Here is an 18,740-nt window from a genome sequence, read left to right on the forward strand (position 1 = left end):
CAAGGGTTTGCTTTGGTTCTTGGATGTAATAGTTTGATTCTTCACCAATTTAAAGCCAAGCTCAGTCTATTTTTTTAGACTTACTGTGAAAATGTAAAAAAAATGTTTTACGTGCATTGCACCATGAACCCATACTCATATCAGCTAACGCTTTCATTTTACTTTAGAAAGTGGAATTAAAATGTATCATATATAACACAGGTTTGAACCAAATTTATATTAAATTAAAAACGTACAATCATACATGCGCATAGCATCTAAACGGCTAAATCAACTATCATCAATATCTTTTCATTAACAAAGGATCGCGTGAGGTTATTATCACCTAACTCTGTACTTTACAAAGTTTTAGTGTCTTTTGGCTGATTGTTTTGGTTTCCGGCATGCAACTTTAATGTTTTAAGAAATATCTGATCTCATCAGTGGCATTTCCAACAGCAACAGCAAGCTGTTTTCTAGGGGGGAAACAAGTTTTAAAAAATGTATTAATTAAAAGAAACTCTGTATTAATAGGTAACTTTTAAATAATATACTGTATTATGCCAGTGTTCTGTGAACAGTGTGTTTCTGCTGCCCCCAAGTGGCCAAAAAGTCAGTGCAGTTTAAAAGGATTATTCTTTTCTCAACATGGGCTTTACTCCTGTAGCTTTTTACCATGGTTGTAAATTATTGTATTAATAATTTCACCATATTAAGAGTGCTGCTCTGAACACACGTGGCTCTACATCTTCAGGGTTTATCTCAACAGGACAACCTTTTACCAGTGCTGGGCTAAAGCTTTACATCACATCTCTAGAGTTACCAAGTACAGTTTATATTTTTACTGACATGAAATAAACTGGAGTAAGATTAGGACAAATCCTTCATACAGCTAATTTCATAATTTCCAAAACTAACAAAACCAAGCATTTTATGGTATAAAACACCTCTTTGAAAAAACAAAAGGATCACATAATATTCTAATCAAACAAGCTGCTATGAAGGCTAATACTTGAGATTATACAACTTCATTTAAAACTTATTTTAAAGTTGTGTTAGTTGGGAAACTCTCTACGGTAAATAGCCTGTACAACTTCCATCATGTTAACATTCTATACAAATATTTTTTTTTGTAGTTCCCCAATCAGCAAAGACAACAAATATAACTGGATGGCCCACATATTTATTGCTGGACAAATTATCACAGTGGCTGGCTGGTTGGTTCTTTAAGCTACAACAAGCAAATCATCTTTGATGCATTACAGTTTTACACCTCGAATCAAGTTTTACCAGATTTTTTATATGCTTCTGTACAACAACATTCGAGACATGTGGTAACTTTACAGACAAAGACAGTGATTTTGTTGAATAGTAGAGAAAATGTACAAGTAGAATGAAGATTTATACATTAATGGTATATATGTGGTATACGTGCACAGGTTCAATGCTGATCTATAACATTCAATTTGTAGTCACGGTTCACTCTTTTACCGCAGTTAATCAAAATTGAAAAGCCTCATCTTCTTCCATCATTTCCATCAGATTTCTTTTTAGCACACTTTGAAATCGAGGAAAACATCAAAGTAAAATGCTGTACAAGACTCCATCTGTCCATTTGTCAAATTTCAGTGTTGACTACAGTAGGTCCTGGCAGAAGGGAATTATTTCAACCTGAACAATCCTTGCTAGACACGAGCTTCGACCATGCTCCCTGTGTGGCCAAAATCTTCATGCTTTGATGGCTTCTCATCCTGACGGGAAGTTGTCATCTTCCGCCAACGCTGATAAAGACACATTAGAATTGAAAGTTTAACAGTTTTTCTTAAAGAGGAGTCCAGACGTGAAAATTTAGGTGGACAAAAAAGTACAAATTAATAGTGTAAAAAGTGAACGAAATATGCTTTATAGCCATAGTTGACATGGTTTAATTCAAGGAAAACGCTGACAAAATATTAACTGTCGCAAGCTGTGTTTACTTTCGAAAGATACCTTCCTAAATAAAAACAGGATAATGGCATTGGCCTCAAGCCAAACCTCTTCTGTACGCTCCTGAATGACTGCAGTCTGAATACCTCCTGTCTTCATGCACCGTGTCTCTCAACTACCGCCTGTACTGTTTATTTAGTTTACTTTCAGTTTTCAGCAATTCCACATAGCAGTGTCCTTGGCACAAAACTCTCAAACTGTGAGATCTGCAAGAAGTTTGTACCTGTTTGATGCTGCCCTTGGTGACGCAGAACATGTAGATGACATAACCTGGGATCAGTATCATGGAAGACAAAGCCATAAACCAGCCAATCACTTGGCCCCACATCGGGTACACATACTTCCCCAGGGTCAGAGGGGTCATCTCAATGGCACTGAAGGTAAACACCCCCTACAATACACAATTATTGTATTTAGTCCATGTAACAGTAATCTTTCGCCAGTTAACAAGACACAAAATGAGAACAGCAAGCACTGAGTGATTTATATGTTGGTTGAAAGACATCTCAGTGAAACTGTAGTGTTTAGATGTTTAGGTTGTGTAACATTGTTTGAAAAAGTTTTTCTCACAATAACCATGCTGACATGCCGATGTTCAGCACATATAATGTTTACCGTGTTCACCCACCATCTTAGCTTAGAGTGTTAGCATGCTAACAGTCAACAACAGAGATATTTCAGTGAAGATCAAAATGGTGGACCAACTGTTTAAAATGTTCACGTTTCAGTCAAATTTAGCCCAGTTATAGCCTATATGTCATAGTTATACTTCTTAATTTTGTCAGAAAACCCTTGATTTTCCATATCTATAGGGTCCTTCAATATTACACTTCCTTTGTCACTAGAGTAGAGACAATAAAGGCATTGCCAAGATTTCCCTGAGGGCCTAAAAGTTCATAAATTGAAGCACAAATCCCAACACAGCAGAGGAGACCAATTCAGCAATGTCATCAATTCTCTTCCTATTGGCACCTGCTACAGCTTTATAGATCTCCGTGAGGGAAAAGGAAGCAGATGCTAGGGTTTGACTTAGAAAAACGCATATTATGGACGCTAAATTGATCATCATTCACAGCATACCAGGCAGATCAGCGGAGTGAAGTACTTCCAACAAAGCTTCCACCAGCCACATGGCCTATAGCCGATCATGTCCTCAATGTTGTTATAAAACCTGTCAGCTCCTGTAGCATAAAAGAGAGGAATACAAAGAAGAAGTGTGTCTTAATCTGGAGATAATAAGTACAAGGACAAAGCAAAGCTGATTGGACGGATAGTCTTATCACAGAAAGGGGCGCAGATAGATGTAATTTCCTGTTGGACAGCTACAGTATATATGAAATCGACATGCTTGATTAATTAGGTGACTTGGAACAATATAGTCCGCTCTATCCAGCTCAGCTTTTTTCAGCTGTGGTTGTATTTGATTTCACCCCACGATGTTTGGTGTACGCGTAGACTGCATAAAATAGATTTCCTACCATAAAACCAGGATATGGACACAGTTTCGAAGAAGACGAGGTAGAGAAGACACATCCCACTGGCGGAGTAGTAATCAAACAGCTTGAACACGTACAGACCACCCTGGAAGATTTCAACACACACACACACACACAAATACCTGCTTTAGAAGCTGAATATTAATAACCCCTCTCTTCATTGAATAAAATATGCATGATTAATGTACACCGCAGGTTGTTGTGACATCGTTTTGTCATTATGTATAATGCAGGAAGGGGCTCTTTTCCCGAGTGTTGGAAAAAAAAATTGCAAATGTTCAGGTGTGTATATGTGTTGGGTTTTAAAACTGCCACCTTCTTATAAAACATAGTCATACATTCACACATTAGTGCTCTTTGATATCAAGAATCAACATGGAGTAAGGGCACACAGAGATGGACACAACTACACCTGTGTGATGTTGGAGATGCCGATGATGAAGGAGATAAAGCAGATAATGAGGATGAAGAGCTTCTTCCTCTTCCTCAGCATCAGGGGATATTCATCCATCAGAGATGTGACGAAGCCTTCCACTGTGCAGAACTAATACATCCATATTATAAAGAGACACGGGTAAGATTATACTGCAGTTTGTTATTAAAAGAGCACCCCAGTGATTTAGCATCGTCGAAGTCCAGAGATGATCATCTTTTTTATTAAATGAATCAATGTTCTTTGTCAAAGCACCTACATTAGAATCATATCACATCAGATATACTTTATTGATCCTCTAGTGGAAACTGGGTTATGTTGCAGTTGCTGACATTCTAGAATGGAAATGTCCAGAAGCATTGAGAAATTATAAGGAAAATAGATTAAGAATAAGTATGTGCATTTTACCATAATATATATATCAACAATAAATATGGAAAAATGTAAATATGTAAACTATGTATACAAAAAAGATATAACAATGGTGTAAATAAAAATGCTATAGTGGTATAAATAAGAATATTAGTTTAATTTGTGGGTATAAATAAATGCAATATTAATGCCAGAATAAACCAAAGAATCTGATAAATAAAACCATCTGTTCAGCAGCAGGTAAAACGCGTGCTGTTTGTACCTGACTGTCCAGGCCCAGCATCATGAGCATGGAGAAGAAGAGGATGGCCCACAGAGAGGACATGGGCAGTTGGGTGACAGCCTGAGGATACGCTAAAAACGCCAGACCTGGACCTAAATGTCACGCAGAAGACATACCATTTAAATTACAAATGCTTAATCTTATGACATTATACTGCAACCTACTGAAATTAAGATATTTACATGTCTAGAAAATAGGACTTCCATGTTGCCAAATACATTAAGTTCACTGAAATGTGCAGTAAAGAAGGACTGAAAGCTGATTAATTTGTCTGAGAAGGCTTTTTTCATGTAAAGCTAAAATACACAACCCGTCTCAAGCTCAAAAGCTTTCCTCTTCTGTTTATAAAGAAGGATATTGGTTTGTTTGTCACACTGTAACATGGAAGATACACAGCACCGAGGCAAAGATTATAAGAAGTCCTACGCAGTCTTGCGTTGCCAAACAGCACTGTACCTGATGCTGCTAATTCCTTGACAGGTTTCTTGGTGATTTGGGACATGAAGCCTACAATGGAGAAGATGACGAAGCCAGCAAACATGCTGGTGCAGGAGTTGATACCGCACACAATGAGGGAGTCCCTGAAGAGAAAGGAACAAAACGACCAGTTGGGATGGAAGAAGAAAACGGGAAGTGTAAAGCCTGTGACTGCACGTTCCTACCTGTATACATCGTTGTTGTAAGTGTTGTAGCTCCCCAGTGCAATGAGCGATCCCAGGCCCAGTCCGTAGGAAAAGAAGATCTGAGTTGCTGCATCCAGCCACACCTGTCAGATACACGTATGCGCACCACCACGTTTGTGTTTGTCTGTCTATGAACATGTCTGTGTGATTGAATGTGTGCAAACTGTCTACCTCAGACTGGGTGAGCTTATTGAAGTCTGGAGTGATGTAAAAGAGGATCCCATCTATGGCTCCAGGCAGAGTGACCCCACGAAAGAACAGGATGATCAGCATGATGTAGGGGTAGGTGGCTGAGAAATACACCACCTAAGAGAAAGGTGGAAGGCATTTAAACTAACATAGATTGCTATTCACTCTGTATACCCACAGTATATATATATATATATATATATATATATATATATATTCTAGAATATTTTCATGGCTTCTCTTTGCCAGAAGACATCGCTGGATCCTTTAGGATGTGGCCCGCAGCTCAGTAACATAATCATTATGCTTAAGTGGTGATGTCCGTCAAGGCCGGGGCCTTGGGGAATTCATTTTTTCTCACTTCACATCAAAATCCAATTATCCACAGGCAGTGAATGTGAAAATGTGTTTCTGCTTACATACATTGCTTGGACTTGCTGTAATTAAAAAAAAAACAGGCAACAGGCAAAGTGATATATATTTATTTTTTTTCTTTTTCGAACTCTTTTGCTATCACCTCTAAATCTGAGAAGAATAAATACTAAGACACATATCTATCAAATGATTAAACATTTTTTTTATTACACTTGAGTGTTGTTTGAGTCTGTGGGGCCAACACATCATCTGCCCCGCTTTTATGTGAACTCACAACGTGACACTCTAAACACAGTAAAGATTCATTTATTTGTGAATTTTGGGCTCAACGGATGATTCATCTTTTTTTCTAATTCTGGGGACCGATCAATAGACTTAGCAATGGCGAATATTAACTAAGCTGTGAACTATGAGCTATGGCTTTGTGATCAATAAACACATGAGACAGGACTTAAATGCTTAGTAACCAATCACACACATTACTTGTCAAGCCGGATTGCATTTTCAGCCCCGAGGAGAGGCATAAATGAAAAAAACACACCTACTAAAAGCTAATGCCTTCAGGAGGGGCCTGTGCACAAATGCACTAAACTAGGATTGACAGATTAACTTCAACTAACTACCCGTCAAAGAAGCATCAAGGCTCTCAAGGGGATCAAATGTGTTGCGATTTGTCCTAAAGGGAAAATGAACTTTTGTACCAAATGTTATGGAAAAAATGTAAGAGAGGAAAGGTAAAGAATGGAGAGAAACTTAAGCACCAGGTCTGACCTTCCCGGTCCACTCCACTCCTTTCCAGATTGAGAAATAGACCAGGATCCAGGCTAGCGCCAGAGTGCCCACTAAGGGCCAGCGAACCTCGCCTGGCTCGTCCAGACCATTGGTTAACTGGTGCATGTTACGTCTGCAGGAACACACATCGAAAATTAATTCACACACAAGCTCAAAAAGCTTCAACATATTGTTGTACAGGGCATCTTGTACACACACACACACACACACACACACACACACACACGTAATGTGTGGTAGGAACATATCTCGCCTACTTACTCCCAGAACTCTGTGACCGCACTGGTGAGGTTGGTGGTGTCTGTCAGACTGTAGTTGCAAAAACATTTCTCTGTGTTCCAGGGGTTATCACAGCTTTGCCAAGGCAGCTCCTGCACACAAAACATATGCACATATGTATACAATGAAATGTATCTGCTTTTCTTTGGAGGAAAGCTTCTATCATGTGTCTCCTTGACTTTCCACAATGTTAATGATCCCTCCACATTTTTGGTCGTCAGATAAAATCATTGAAGAATATGTGTTTTGATCTTTGCTTCACAATCCTCCAATTTTCCCACCCAAAGAGCCTCAAGCACCATGACTGCAAAGTCTTTATATGTCCTCCACCAGGCTTCTTTGAGCCGGGTGCTCACGCAGAGAAATACAAAAGCAGAGTGAGGAAAAGCCAAGACACCATACCATCCATTTTTGAAAAATATGCTTTTCCAAATAGACATTGAAGCTGCAATAACGGATTGCTTAGCCACTTGAGGGCAGCAGAAACAAGCTGTTAACACAACAGCGACATGTTATCACCTTATTAGTCGGTAAGTACAGTGACTTCATGAGAGTTTTTCACTACCGCTGCTAGAAACAAAGCTGATGGGAGCCATGAGAGTGAAACAAAAACCAAAACGACGAGCTGAAAGATGCAAACATTGTTTGATGAATTTCTGTAATCTCTATTAAAACCGGTTAGACTCGACAAAATGCGAAATGTAAAGCAAAATACACAACTTCAAACTGCGACGTACAAATATTGTCATTATTGATTCATCTGTCAATTCTGTTGTTCATTGATCAATTATTTGCTTTGTTTTAAAATGTCATAATAGTGACAAATTCCCAAACGATATTCCATTTATTATCAAATATGACAAAAACATAAAATACCCACATTTGAGAAGCTGGAACCAGCAAGTTTTGGACATTTATTGCCTGAAAAATGATTAATAAAATGTATTCTTTTGAAATAAATTGTTGCCAATTGATTTACTCTCGATAGACAAATTATAATAATTTCAGCTTTACTTAGAATGTAAAAATGTTAAGTTAAGGTTTGCTGCCCAATGACTAATGATAATGCAACATACCGAACCAAAGGAGTTGAATAAGTAGTAGAGTGCCCAGGCGATGATGATAATATAGTAGATGTTGAGCCAGAAGGACAGGACCACTGAAGCTATGCCAACACCTGAAGAAGGAAGACACACAGACATCAGCATTTTACATTACAATGTTTTATAGGTCAGCTGAAAGTAAAATGTAATATAATAAGTAACGGGTCTCCGGAGCAGAGATTTCCCCTCAGACAGCTTCACTCAGCATGCTAGCTGGAACCTTCATCATCCTCATCATTGTTATTTCTAATGTTAAGTTGCCTTTGGCTTTGAGTAGCGGTTAGCACAGCAGGACATACACGGTCACTGCTGTTGTCTGTGCTGGCAGGAGATACAATGTGCTTCACTCGAGCTCGTTGAGCTCGGAGGCAGTGGTATAATTGCTATACCACCAAGAACTGGCTGCAAAATATGCTTGAATATAAAAATAAAAAATGTTGCTTGTGCGTTTCTGCCCGTCTTTTTCGTATCCTTGTCATTTTTGGAACAAGTGCAATGGAACAGGGAAAGAGCCTCATGTTAAGTAGGAATATTGAGCAAAAAGTTGAATAGAGAGTATAAACCAAGCACATGTTGAGGCTCAGTCACCATAACAGAATAAGTGCTAATCAATTTTTAAAAAATGTGCTAAGTGCATATTCTTGGTGTCATTCTGGTCTGTTAGGATGCTCAAAATCCTGTTAGTAAGTCAACATATGTGTATTTTTAAGTGATGTCACAACAGATGTACATGTGTCTCCCTATTTCTATATCCACATCTTACCTTTCATCATAGGCATGAGCTTCCACACCCCCATCCCTCCCACTGAGGTGAACTGTCCCAGAGCCGTCTCCAGGAAGAAGAGAGGAATCCCCGCAAACACGAGGGTCAAAAAGTACGGGATCAGAAAGGCCCCTGATGGATCGTCACAAAGTAGATCAACAAAACATGTTAGGTAAGATAATGTCGATAGCAGTTAGATGGATCGGGGGTTTCAAAAGGTTTGATCTGCAACACTGGTGTAAACATGTCAAAATGATACTGCTTTTAAGAAGTCATTCAAAAGTGGACTGGCCGCAGGCTGGTAAGAAGGGCGTATGGGCATCTGACTGGAAGGGTTGTAGGGATATTTGAGAAGGAGGAAGAGAAGGTGGGATAGTGTCTTCATCAGAGTACTTCATAATACTACAGCACCATAGTCCTCAGTACCATAGTCAAATGGCTGGTGAGGGAATATTTTCAGGACATTCAGATATGTATCGCAACAGCAGAGTTTAATACAGCGTGGCATGGAGCGGTTGGAGATATGCATCATGGCACAATTTCACGGAGCATTGCTACTATGGCAGTGGCTATCATTAGGTCATCTTAGTGGGTCGTAGGGGAAAGATGCTTCAGGGAGGGCAGCGCTTACCACCCATGAAGGCATACACAATAATACAGCCATCGCTACCACAGGACCATGTACACTGAACAATAACTAAAAGTGCATTGTCGCCAGTAGTGAATGGCCATGGGTTAGGAGAAAGGTGGACTGGAGTAAAGATAGATTGAGCAGCATGCTGCTGGTGATTAGATGGCTGCATGCTTGATGGCCTGACTGGCTGCTGGGTCTACATAAGTTGTTGGTTAATGGTGCTGGGTAGATTGCTAAGGTGAGGCAACTGTAGATGATAGTGCTTTTAGCATGCCAGTTAGCTTAGCAGGCTCGTTCACAGGCTGCTTGGTACATTTGGTTTGGTTTCAAGTGGCATGCCGTTTGGCCGGATTCATTGTTAGCCTAATGTGATATGGTAGCTAGGAGTGCATACTTTGTAAAGTAGAGGATTGTTTGACTGTTGCTTGGGTTAAGAATGCTGCCTCGCTTGACATGGTGTTAGATGGTTGTAGTTGGTTAGCATGCAGTTAGCTGCCCAAAAAATGGAAAATAACTTGCTATAGAGGGTTGAGTTGAGTGTGGTTCTGGGACTCTAAAAGGTACGTTAGGTCAGGGCTAGAGAATGGTCGCCAAGGCCCCATTAGAGGCCCACTGCAGGGCCAAGTGGTGGCTCAATATATCATTTAACATGAATTCTAGGCTTCCATTGGAATCTAGCCCAATTATGTCATCAGAATCACCTTAAACTGACAGAAGATCTTTTGGTTCTGTCAGTCTCACTGTAGCACTCACCTCCACCATTCTTGCCACACAGATAAGGAAACCTCCAGACATTTCCCAGGCCAATGGCGTATCCCACGCATGACAGAAGGAAATCAAACCTTCCCTTCCAGCCTCCCCTGTCAGGCGGCTCTTCTTTCTTCTTCTCTTCATCTGCAGGGGGCGCCACAGGATCCAGCTCCTCAAAGGGAACAGCTTGTTTGACCTCTGTTGGGGAGTTTAAGTCCACTGTACTCTGCCCAGTCTTCCCCATGGTGGGACCACTACAGACCAGTGGGGTCAGTAAGTCACTCTGTCCTCACGGCCTGTAATGGTGATGAATTAAAGTCTCTGTTGGGGTCCGACTGTGCCTCTCACACTGAGTTCGGTTCTTGACTCGACAGAATGAGGACAATGTGCATACACTGAATGTGCAGGAGAGCTGTCGACAGAGGGAGAATACGACAGTTTATGCAGAGGTTTTACACCAAATATATATGGAAATTATTGAATGCTATACTACTCAAAATACAATTTATTAATGTTGCATTTTTATGGTCTTTTACAGCCATGTTATTAACTTGGGAAACTACATAATGACACACAATAAAGGTTCTTATCTGATTTAAAGTGGTATATGTCGGTATGTCGACTCAAGCCAAAAAACTAGCACAGAAAAGCACCAGTGGCCTGATATGAGCAGGCAGGTGGGGCAATCCAGGTCATCCTTAAGAACACTGCACTGTGCATCTTAATCAGTACTGGCACACGTCCTGCCTCACCTCTCTTTCCAGTCCACCACAGTCAATTTCTTCATGATATTCAATCATAATATAAACCAAAAAAGGGCATGGACAAGAAAATCATGGAAGAGAATACAACAGAGGTTGTGCTTTCCACAAAAGACGGATTCAAAGTCTTTACTACTCACACACTAGTCTGCTTGTAATGCAAATTGAACTGCTGAGTCAAGTTTTTAATAATCTTTACTGAGCCATTCATTGTTTGTGGAATAACCCCTCATCCCTGCCTGGATGACATCACAACGTCAGGAAGTTAATTGGGAGGAAGTTGTTCATGATTGAAATCATTGATTGACCCAGAAATTGTCCAAATCACTTCATGCCATTGCTCGAGACTGTTTGCTACATCACATTACATTCCCTGAAAGAACAAAGATATATATGTCAAGGACATTTCACTGCTTATTTTCACACACAGAGGAGCTGTGAAACAGCAGGGTCTCGCTGAGCTTTCTCATTGTATTACTCTTCTGCATACTTAATCATCAACCACATTGATTCCAAAAGCCTGCCGTACTTAATTATCTGTGCTCTTTTCTGCCTGATTCATTGTGCTCGCTGTTTTTATTTTTTTCAAAGCATTCAAATATATATTCAATTGCAATTTGTCGTGATGAAAAGCCTTTGCATCATTTAACAGATGCATCATTTATGCCTTCTAGCTTTTGATGATGTTGATGAAAAGAAGTATTGGCAAAGTGTATTGGAAAAAGTTTTGTCTGATACATTTCAAATAGTGACTGTGATGTTTATCATAATCATCATTGATTAAAAATATCATCTCTTGCTGTGGAATGAGTTATGCTCTACACTGTGTAAAAGGTAATCAGAACTTCAATCGGGCATAATACTGTGAAATGATCAAGCGTGTATACTCGCAAATAGTTGCCGAGGTGAGTATCTGCTCCAAAAGCAGACCAATAATACCAAACACATCACAGATTCCCTTTGAGGGCGTCATCCATTTTGATTCAAAGTAAATCCTGCAGTTATTTGACAGTGGAGACTTTTAAGATGTCCTTTATTATGATGCTATGCAGTAGGAGGAGAGTTTCAACTTCTCTCAACAATTGCTAACAAAGAGCTCCGATCAGTTAATGAAGTCATATTGATTAATATACTTATTTCTATGGTCTGTGGCAGTCTATTGAACTAAAACAAACTTTGTGTTAACCCTGTGATTTATGGACAAAATCAACTTAACAACTTACTCAACGACAGAAAGTGTAAAAGCAGAGGATGGAGGAAGGGGGAAGAAGGTGATTCCTACCTGAGAAATGTCCAAGTCCTCCGTCAGGTCATGAGCTTCAGTGCTTTACGACGGCACCACAAAAGTCTTGAAACTTCAACTTAACATCCAAAGGGGAAAAAAAAAAAAGATCTTTAACTCAACTTTGCAAAGCTTCTAGCCGGCTCTCCGGGCCCAAGGGAAGCCACAATGTATCTGCTGCCCGAAGAGCTGTTTTTGATTTTGCAACTCTTTCCGGTATAGCCTTCTGTACTTTGGAGGACCTGTGGCTGTTCCTGGAGCTACTATCGAGTGCTTGGTAATAAAGTTCGACCTGTGTGTCTGCTTTGATTACTGCTCAGTTCTGACTAGTGAGGCCCCGAGGCCATGGGGGATACGTCAATCGCCCAACTCTGGTGGGGAACTCTAGCGGCAGCAGCAGTGTGTGTGTGTGTGTGTGTGTTTGTGCTTTGCGCGTATGTGTTTGTTGCGATCGCCGAGGTCAGCTCTTGCCAGCAACGTTACCATGGTATTTCCCAACAGAGAAGGGCCTGATCAGTGAAAGAGCTTGTGGAGTTTTGGAGAATGAAACAAGCGATGGCTGCTGGCAAAGACCCTGGAAATGTGGTCATGCCAGTATCAGACTTGGCGATCAGCACATAAAGTGACATAATATTAATACTCAGTGTCCTCACTCAAATGATTGGAAGAAAGGCAGGTAGGATCAAAATGTATGAGTGCAAAATAATCTTAATTTCTACCAAAAAAACTCTTCGTACAATTGATATTTCTGCTAGGTTCCGAATGGATTATGGTGCCCAGGACGTCATGCAGACCAACACGCATACACACAGACAAAGGCGGAAGGGAATTCAAAGATTGTGATCCAGAGAGCTCACTGCAGTGTGCCACTCTACTATATCTGAACTATCTGCCATGGTTTGCCTCTGAAACGGCCACTTCATTTCAATAATCTTGTGATTAGGTGCCACACAGTCCCAGCTGGTGCCTCTAATTGGTATCCAAGCAGGACTTTGCCTAACTTTTGCTGAACAGTGGCCACTGTAGCCACGAGTGGAAATTAATGGTACATTTAATTTCCCAAGAAAGTTGAGAGAAACTGAAACTGGACAACAAGCAGGAAACAAGTGAGGTATAGGTGGTTTCATTTCCTCAATGAAACTATTGAAAGGTGTATCTGTGTCTTACTGAATGTAGTGTAACACAAGAAGAGAACGGTCAGTGATCTCAGTTATGACTGTACTGTGATGTTTGCTAGCATTAGCCACCATACATTTTGGGTGTAATGGTCAGGTTTTTTTTTTATTTGTAAGTAAGACTGTAATTTCTTCTTTCAAGAAATAGGGTGTGTTTTTTGAAACATGCAGTTTCCCTTTATTGCTTGTTTAACAGTGATTAATCCAGACACCATGAAAACAAGTGCACTTGGAAGTGGATACAGTGACGCTGTGTATATTGTCTTTTTAATTACTCTAGTGACGTTAAAACAATGTCTTTATTAATATTAATGGAATGAGATATGAGACATGATCCTCTCTTGTTTGTCCTGGCAGGTAACCTCCTAACGTTAATATCTGCTCCACATATTCTAGCACCAGCCAATTAGAAAGACTAATGAATATTATAAAAATGCCATTGGCAGCACTGTACAAAATGCCCATTGCTGTGCCGGTGAGTGGGGACAGTTGGTAGGTACTGGGTTTCAAATGAGAGAGATTTAATCATATTAGAAGCTTAATCACACCCGTAGCGAGCCGCTTCTATCGAGAACAGATTCATTCTGATCTCTGGCGAGGTTTATGGACCATGTGGACCCAAATGATGATAGCTGGCTAGATTGTCAAAACTGGTTTTCATCAATCTGTTTACAGCGTCCCCCAATCAATGCAGCCTAATTATGATTCCAGATCATCCACAACTGAGAATAATAGGGAGCGATTATAGGTGAAAGAGGCAGACTAACAGAGACATACTGTCTGAAAGCTCAATTTAATGTCAGAGTTTAGAAGATTATGCCAGAACTGGATTGGTCAAATATCACAGAATGAAGATAAAGGCATGGAGGGTAAATTAGAGACAGAGAGCAAATGTGGTGATAAAAAGCAAAAAATTCACTGATATTATTATGCTCCGGCCAAAGTCCAGTTAACGACATTACATTTCTGCAGTATTGCCCGTTGGCCTTCCCAAAACACAATCCGAATATAAGATCTTCTTTGTTGCAGATGTATGTCTCCCGCAGGTCTCTTGATCAGCTAAGGCGGCAAGACTAAATACAAATGTAGTGTGAAAGAGAAAAGATACACCAGGAGACACACAATTGCTCCACTTTGACATAATGTTAAACCGCTCTTATGACCACATATTTGAACGTTTAATTTACTGCATATGAATGAGACTGTTGCTGCTTTTAGAAGGTGTGGTATGTTGTGTAAAGGTCACCGTTAAAATCCATTGTGGTAACTTTCCCCTGTGATGGAAACTTAAGTATGGATACTTCTGAGATTTGCTGAGTCTGCATGCCCATATAGGTATAAACGTCAGCAGCACAGTCATTTGTATGCATGAGCGCTGGTCCTGTCACTGCGTAATGAGTGCCTCTAGCAACATCCAAACAATTTATCCCCAAAAAAATGTATAATGTTTGAAGGTAAATCATGTGTGCTGTTTTAGAAAAATGATACTCGTGAATTCTCACTATTTCTTTTGGCCAGTGTTTAGAATAATAATGTTGCTGTATATTTATTGTATTCAACAGAGTCTAAGAGATTATATATGTTTAAACAATACATAAATGATGGAGGTTGATGTTTATGTTAACAAATGTCAATGGAAATGCATCAAATGTGTTGCCTTGACTTCCTCACTGGCCTACATATTTGATGCATTTCCCTCATTTACACTAGTTAGAGAGCTGCACTGCATTATGACACATACAATGAATGATTCAGCAAATCTAGATGTTTTGTTGCATACTGGTGTTAGCATTTTAGGGGGTTAGGACTGAGGGAACATAGGTTTGAGGGAACACAGGACTGAGGAAACATAAGGCTGAGGGAACAAGGAGTTGAGGGAACATAGGGCTGAATAGAGTCTATATAGACTAGAATGTTTTGGTGAATCAAAAGTGCAAGTTGTAATACTTTCAACTTTAAAAATTTGAATCAGCAAAAAAAAAAAAGATCAGATTTGCATTCTTTTGGAATTCAGTTTATTCATGTCAACAAAATGTCCCTCAATAACAGAAGTGGGCAGCCCTTTAGAAAGGAAACTGCCTCTGAGGCCTCCTAGCGAGCTGCCTTTAATTCACAGCGTGCGTCGTGGTCTGTGAATCAATGCGGTGGTTATTATAAACCAAGGAACTCCCCGAGGCGATTTGCATGCGTAGATAAGAGGCTAATATCGCCGACATCATCATGTAATGCATTACGTAAGACAATGCATACTGCATACATTTTCACAGGTTAAGGACAAACTACAGAGAGAGCGTGATTGTGGTGAAAAGATGAAAGATGATGATGACGGAGGCAGGGACTGATAAACCACTGCAAATAATGAGCAAAAAAGGAAAGGTAGAGATGGAGTTGGGAGGCAGAATGAAAAGATAGTGAGATAAAAATGGGAAAAGTTGATATGTCGCAGCGTGGAGGCCGGGTAGATAAGAGGGACATGAGATGAAAAGATACAAAGAAACGGAAAAAGACGCCGAGAAAGATTGTTCCATCCCTGGAGATAGAATAATAAAACTGAACGAGATAAAGGAAGTGACAGGGGGCATTGAAATGTCTTCATTTACAGTGTGCCTGATACATCAGTCCGGTAGAGTTTCATTGGCGCCACTGCAGAGAGAACTATGTCTCCCTGGAGATCTATCAACCACCTCATTCTCCATTTCACGCTGCTGTCCTTCCATTACTCCTGCATCGTGTTTTATCATTCCAAGTACATCAAATCCTTGTGACCTTGCTATGCGCAAAGTCATTGTCCTTAATATACCCCACGATCAATCACATCAAGACTTTGTCGCCTAAAAAGCCCCGAAGAAGCAATCAAGCAGAACACACAATCTGCGTTATGTGAACTTTTACAATCTGTTACTGTGATGCATTCAGAGTTGACTTCATGTTAGTAGTTTGGATTACACAGTTGACTGAAAGACATTTTCTCACTGCAGCAAACAAGGAAAAGCTTCGTTAAACGTTGCTGGTGATGTATGGGGATAGGCTCGATGGCTATAAATGCAACACAGAATGATGCATGTCGGACCGACAACGTCATTCACCGACATGTATTCAGTAGGAAACGTTCCACACGTTGAATGCTTCCGCAAATGAATACACAAAATAAACATAAATGCCATATTTCCATCATCATCTCTCTCTTTCCATTACTTGTGCTTCTTTTACATTTCCTTCTTTCCCTCTTGGACATTATTTCATGTTTTCCTGCTTCGCCTTTCTCTCTCTGTTCCAAACACATTTTGAGTTGATCCAATTTTTTTTCGGAGGCTAAAACTGCCTTTTTCAGGGAACCCCAATTTTATCTAATTTTTCTAATTGTTTGGCAGTCGGATTGTCTTTGTCCCGCATACATTTTATTATTGGAGGTAAGACCTTGGCATTGGGCTACTCAGGCTCAGACTTACTTTGAACTTTATACATTTTCTCTAGTTAGTTGTTTACGGTATATCTCCAAAACAATCTGGTCCAATCGAGACTTAGTTCAACTTGAAAGGAGACACCAAATCATCTTTAAATACTACAAGTTAACTAGGACATCTCTGTCCAGCACCGAGTGCGAGATTACAAGTCTGCCACTTCAAAGTGTCTGTTACATCACAAAATCATTTCTCACCGGGTGAGATTCTTTTTCCAATTCCAGGATCGAAGCGGCAATCTCGAACCCCGTCTGAGGACAGCCTCTCACCATCTGGGAGGAATCTGCTATCTAGTAGTGCACTTCTGTCCAACGGGGTCCTGATTGCTCGTCCACTCCCATCCTAGTCGCCAATTTGTGATGTGAGAAATAATGTGAAAACTCTCAAATGTCTTCGAGTATTTTATTGAACAGACACTTAGAAAAAATCTACTGAATGGATAGAGCTCTTTCCCCATGAATGGTTCGGAGGTCTAAACACAAGAAAAGGTTTAACAGAGTATATATGCACATTATCTCCTCTTCCCCCCCGCTTCACAGGCGTCCTCTTCCTCCATCCGATGCATCCAGGCCAAGGTCCCATCCTTGGTATGTGCTGCTTATATCCATGGAAGAGGGTTAAGTGGTGAGATCAGGATGACACTACAGCAAGCCAGACATGAAATACCTTTGATATGATAAAAAAAAAAAATGTTTTCGGTTTGGTGAGTTTGAATGGCCTCGTCTGCATATGTTCAGGGTTAAGTTATGTCTAAAGAACAACATTAGACAGTTTTCCACAAGTATTTTTTTACACGCCTAAACATATTTCTTTATATAAAGGTGTTAAACTATTATATCTGCAGCAGAATTAACTCAATTGCCCAGCATCCTGAGATTATCCAGGTGATTTTTAATTAAACCAACCCAAGTGGTTGACACACTGCAAATGTTTTACATTCCTAAATTTGATTAAACGGTTTAAACCAGGTAAAGTCTTCCAGGGCTATGGAGGGAGCTCCATAAAGTCTGAGAAAATAACCTTGAAGAAGTCATAGAGATGTCATCACGGTTATCTCAGATTTGCTTCAGGAGTTCACATTTTTACAAACTGGCAATGTGGAGTTTGAAGCATGTCAGCATTTATCAGCCAGGGATGAACTAACACAAGTGACTATGACGTGGAATTGAAATGTATTGGGTGTTCATGGAGCTTGACTCTAGGGACTAAAAGTTAAAATAACTGTTCTTCTGTTGCTTCGATTTTGAATATCTATTTTTAAAATCAGTTTCTGGAGTCCATGAATTGTATGGAAGTCCAATACTAAATCGCTGGAGTACTCCTCTAATGTAGCTACAGTACCAGCTACATAATGGCTGCAAAAGAAAAAAAAGATAAGAAAATGGACTATTTCACTTTTTTTTTACCCTTCATATAAAAAGAAAGAATGTTCTCATTTCATTGCTGTTTCCATGAAAGCTAACAACGTCCCACTGTCCTTCATTTACTCACCGTTCTATATTTGTATGACATATTATATCTTCAGTTGTTGGTTCGTGTTTTCCACTCTGGCTCTCTGCTGCAGCTGGTTTAATGGCTAGTTATGTAAAGGTCGATGAGTAGTTTCTCTAATTGTAAACACCACTTGCGAACCTATATATATATATATATATATATATATATATATATATGCACCCTCGGGCAACTTCTAATTTAAGCACAGAGCCATCAATGGACAAAATGGGGTCACAACCTTTCCCTTCCGCTGTTTCCTGTCACTTGAGGAACATCGGATAGCTTCAAGTTGTTGATTTGTATCTTCATGAGAAAAAAGTAAAACAATGTCAATTTGAAGACGCACTTGATTGACGCAATTATTGTCTTTTAAGCTTTCAGGGACAAATTTTTTCAGGACTAAGGGTCATTCGCTGTCGTCAGGAGCAGTCAGGCGGTGAGCGGAGGTGG

General features: G+C 39.9%; 1 protein-coding gene across 1 annotated transcript; it reads right to left on the minus strand.

The window, feature by feature from the left end:
* Nucleotides 1-1,664: 1,664 nt before the first annotated feature.
* Nucleotides 1,665-10,361, minus strand: slc6a1l (solute carrier family 6 member 1, like; the record flags this gene model as incomplete). The annotated part of the gene is made up of 14 exons (XM_079184026.1): nt 1,665-1,760; nt 2,189-2,356; nt 3,046-3,146; nt 3,444-3,546; nt 3,874-4,005; nt 4,529-4,641; nt 5,006-5,130; nt 5,212-5,315; nt 5,404-5,538; nt 6,568-6,700; nt 6,850-6,959; nt 7,944-8,044; nt 8,734-8,865; nt 10,121-10,361. 14 exons carry the CDS (start codon nt 10,359-10,361, stop codon nt 1,665-1,667), a joined length of 1,794 nt encoding a protein of 597 aa, XP_079040152.1.
* Nucleotides 10,362-18,740: the final 8,379 nt, after the last annotated feature.

The sequence above is a fragment of the Pholis gunnellus genome (assembly GCF_910591455.1).
Source record: "Pholis gunnellus genome assembly, chromosome: 22".
In the NCBI taxonomy this organism is placed as follows: Eukaryota; Metazoa; Chordata; class Actinopteri; order Perciformes; family Pholidae; genus Pholis; species Pholis gunnellus.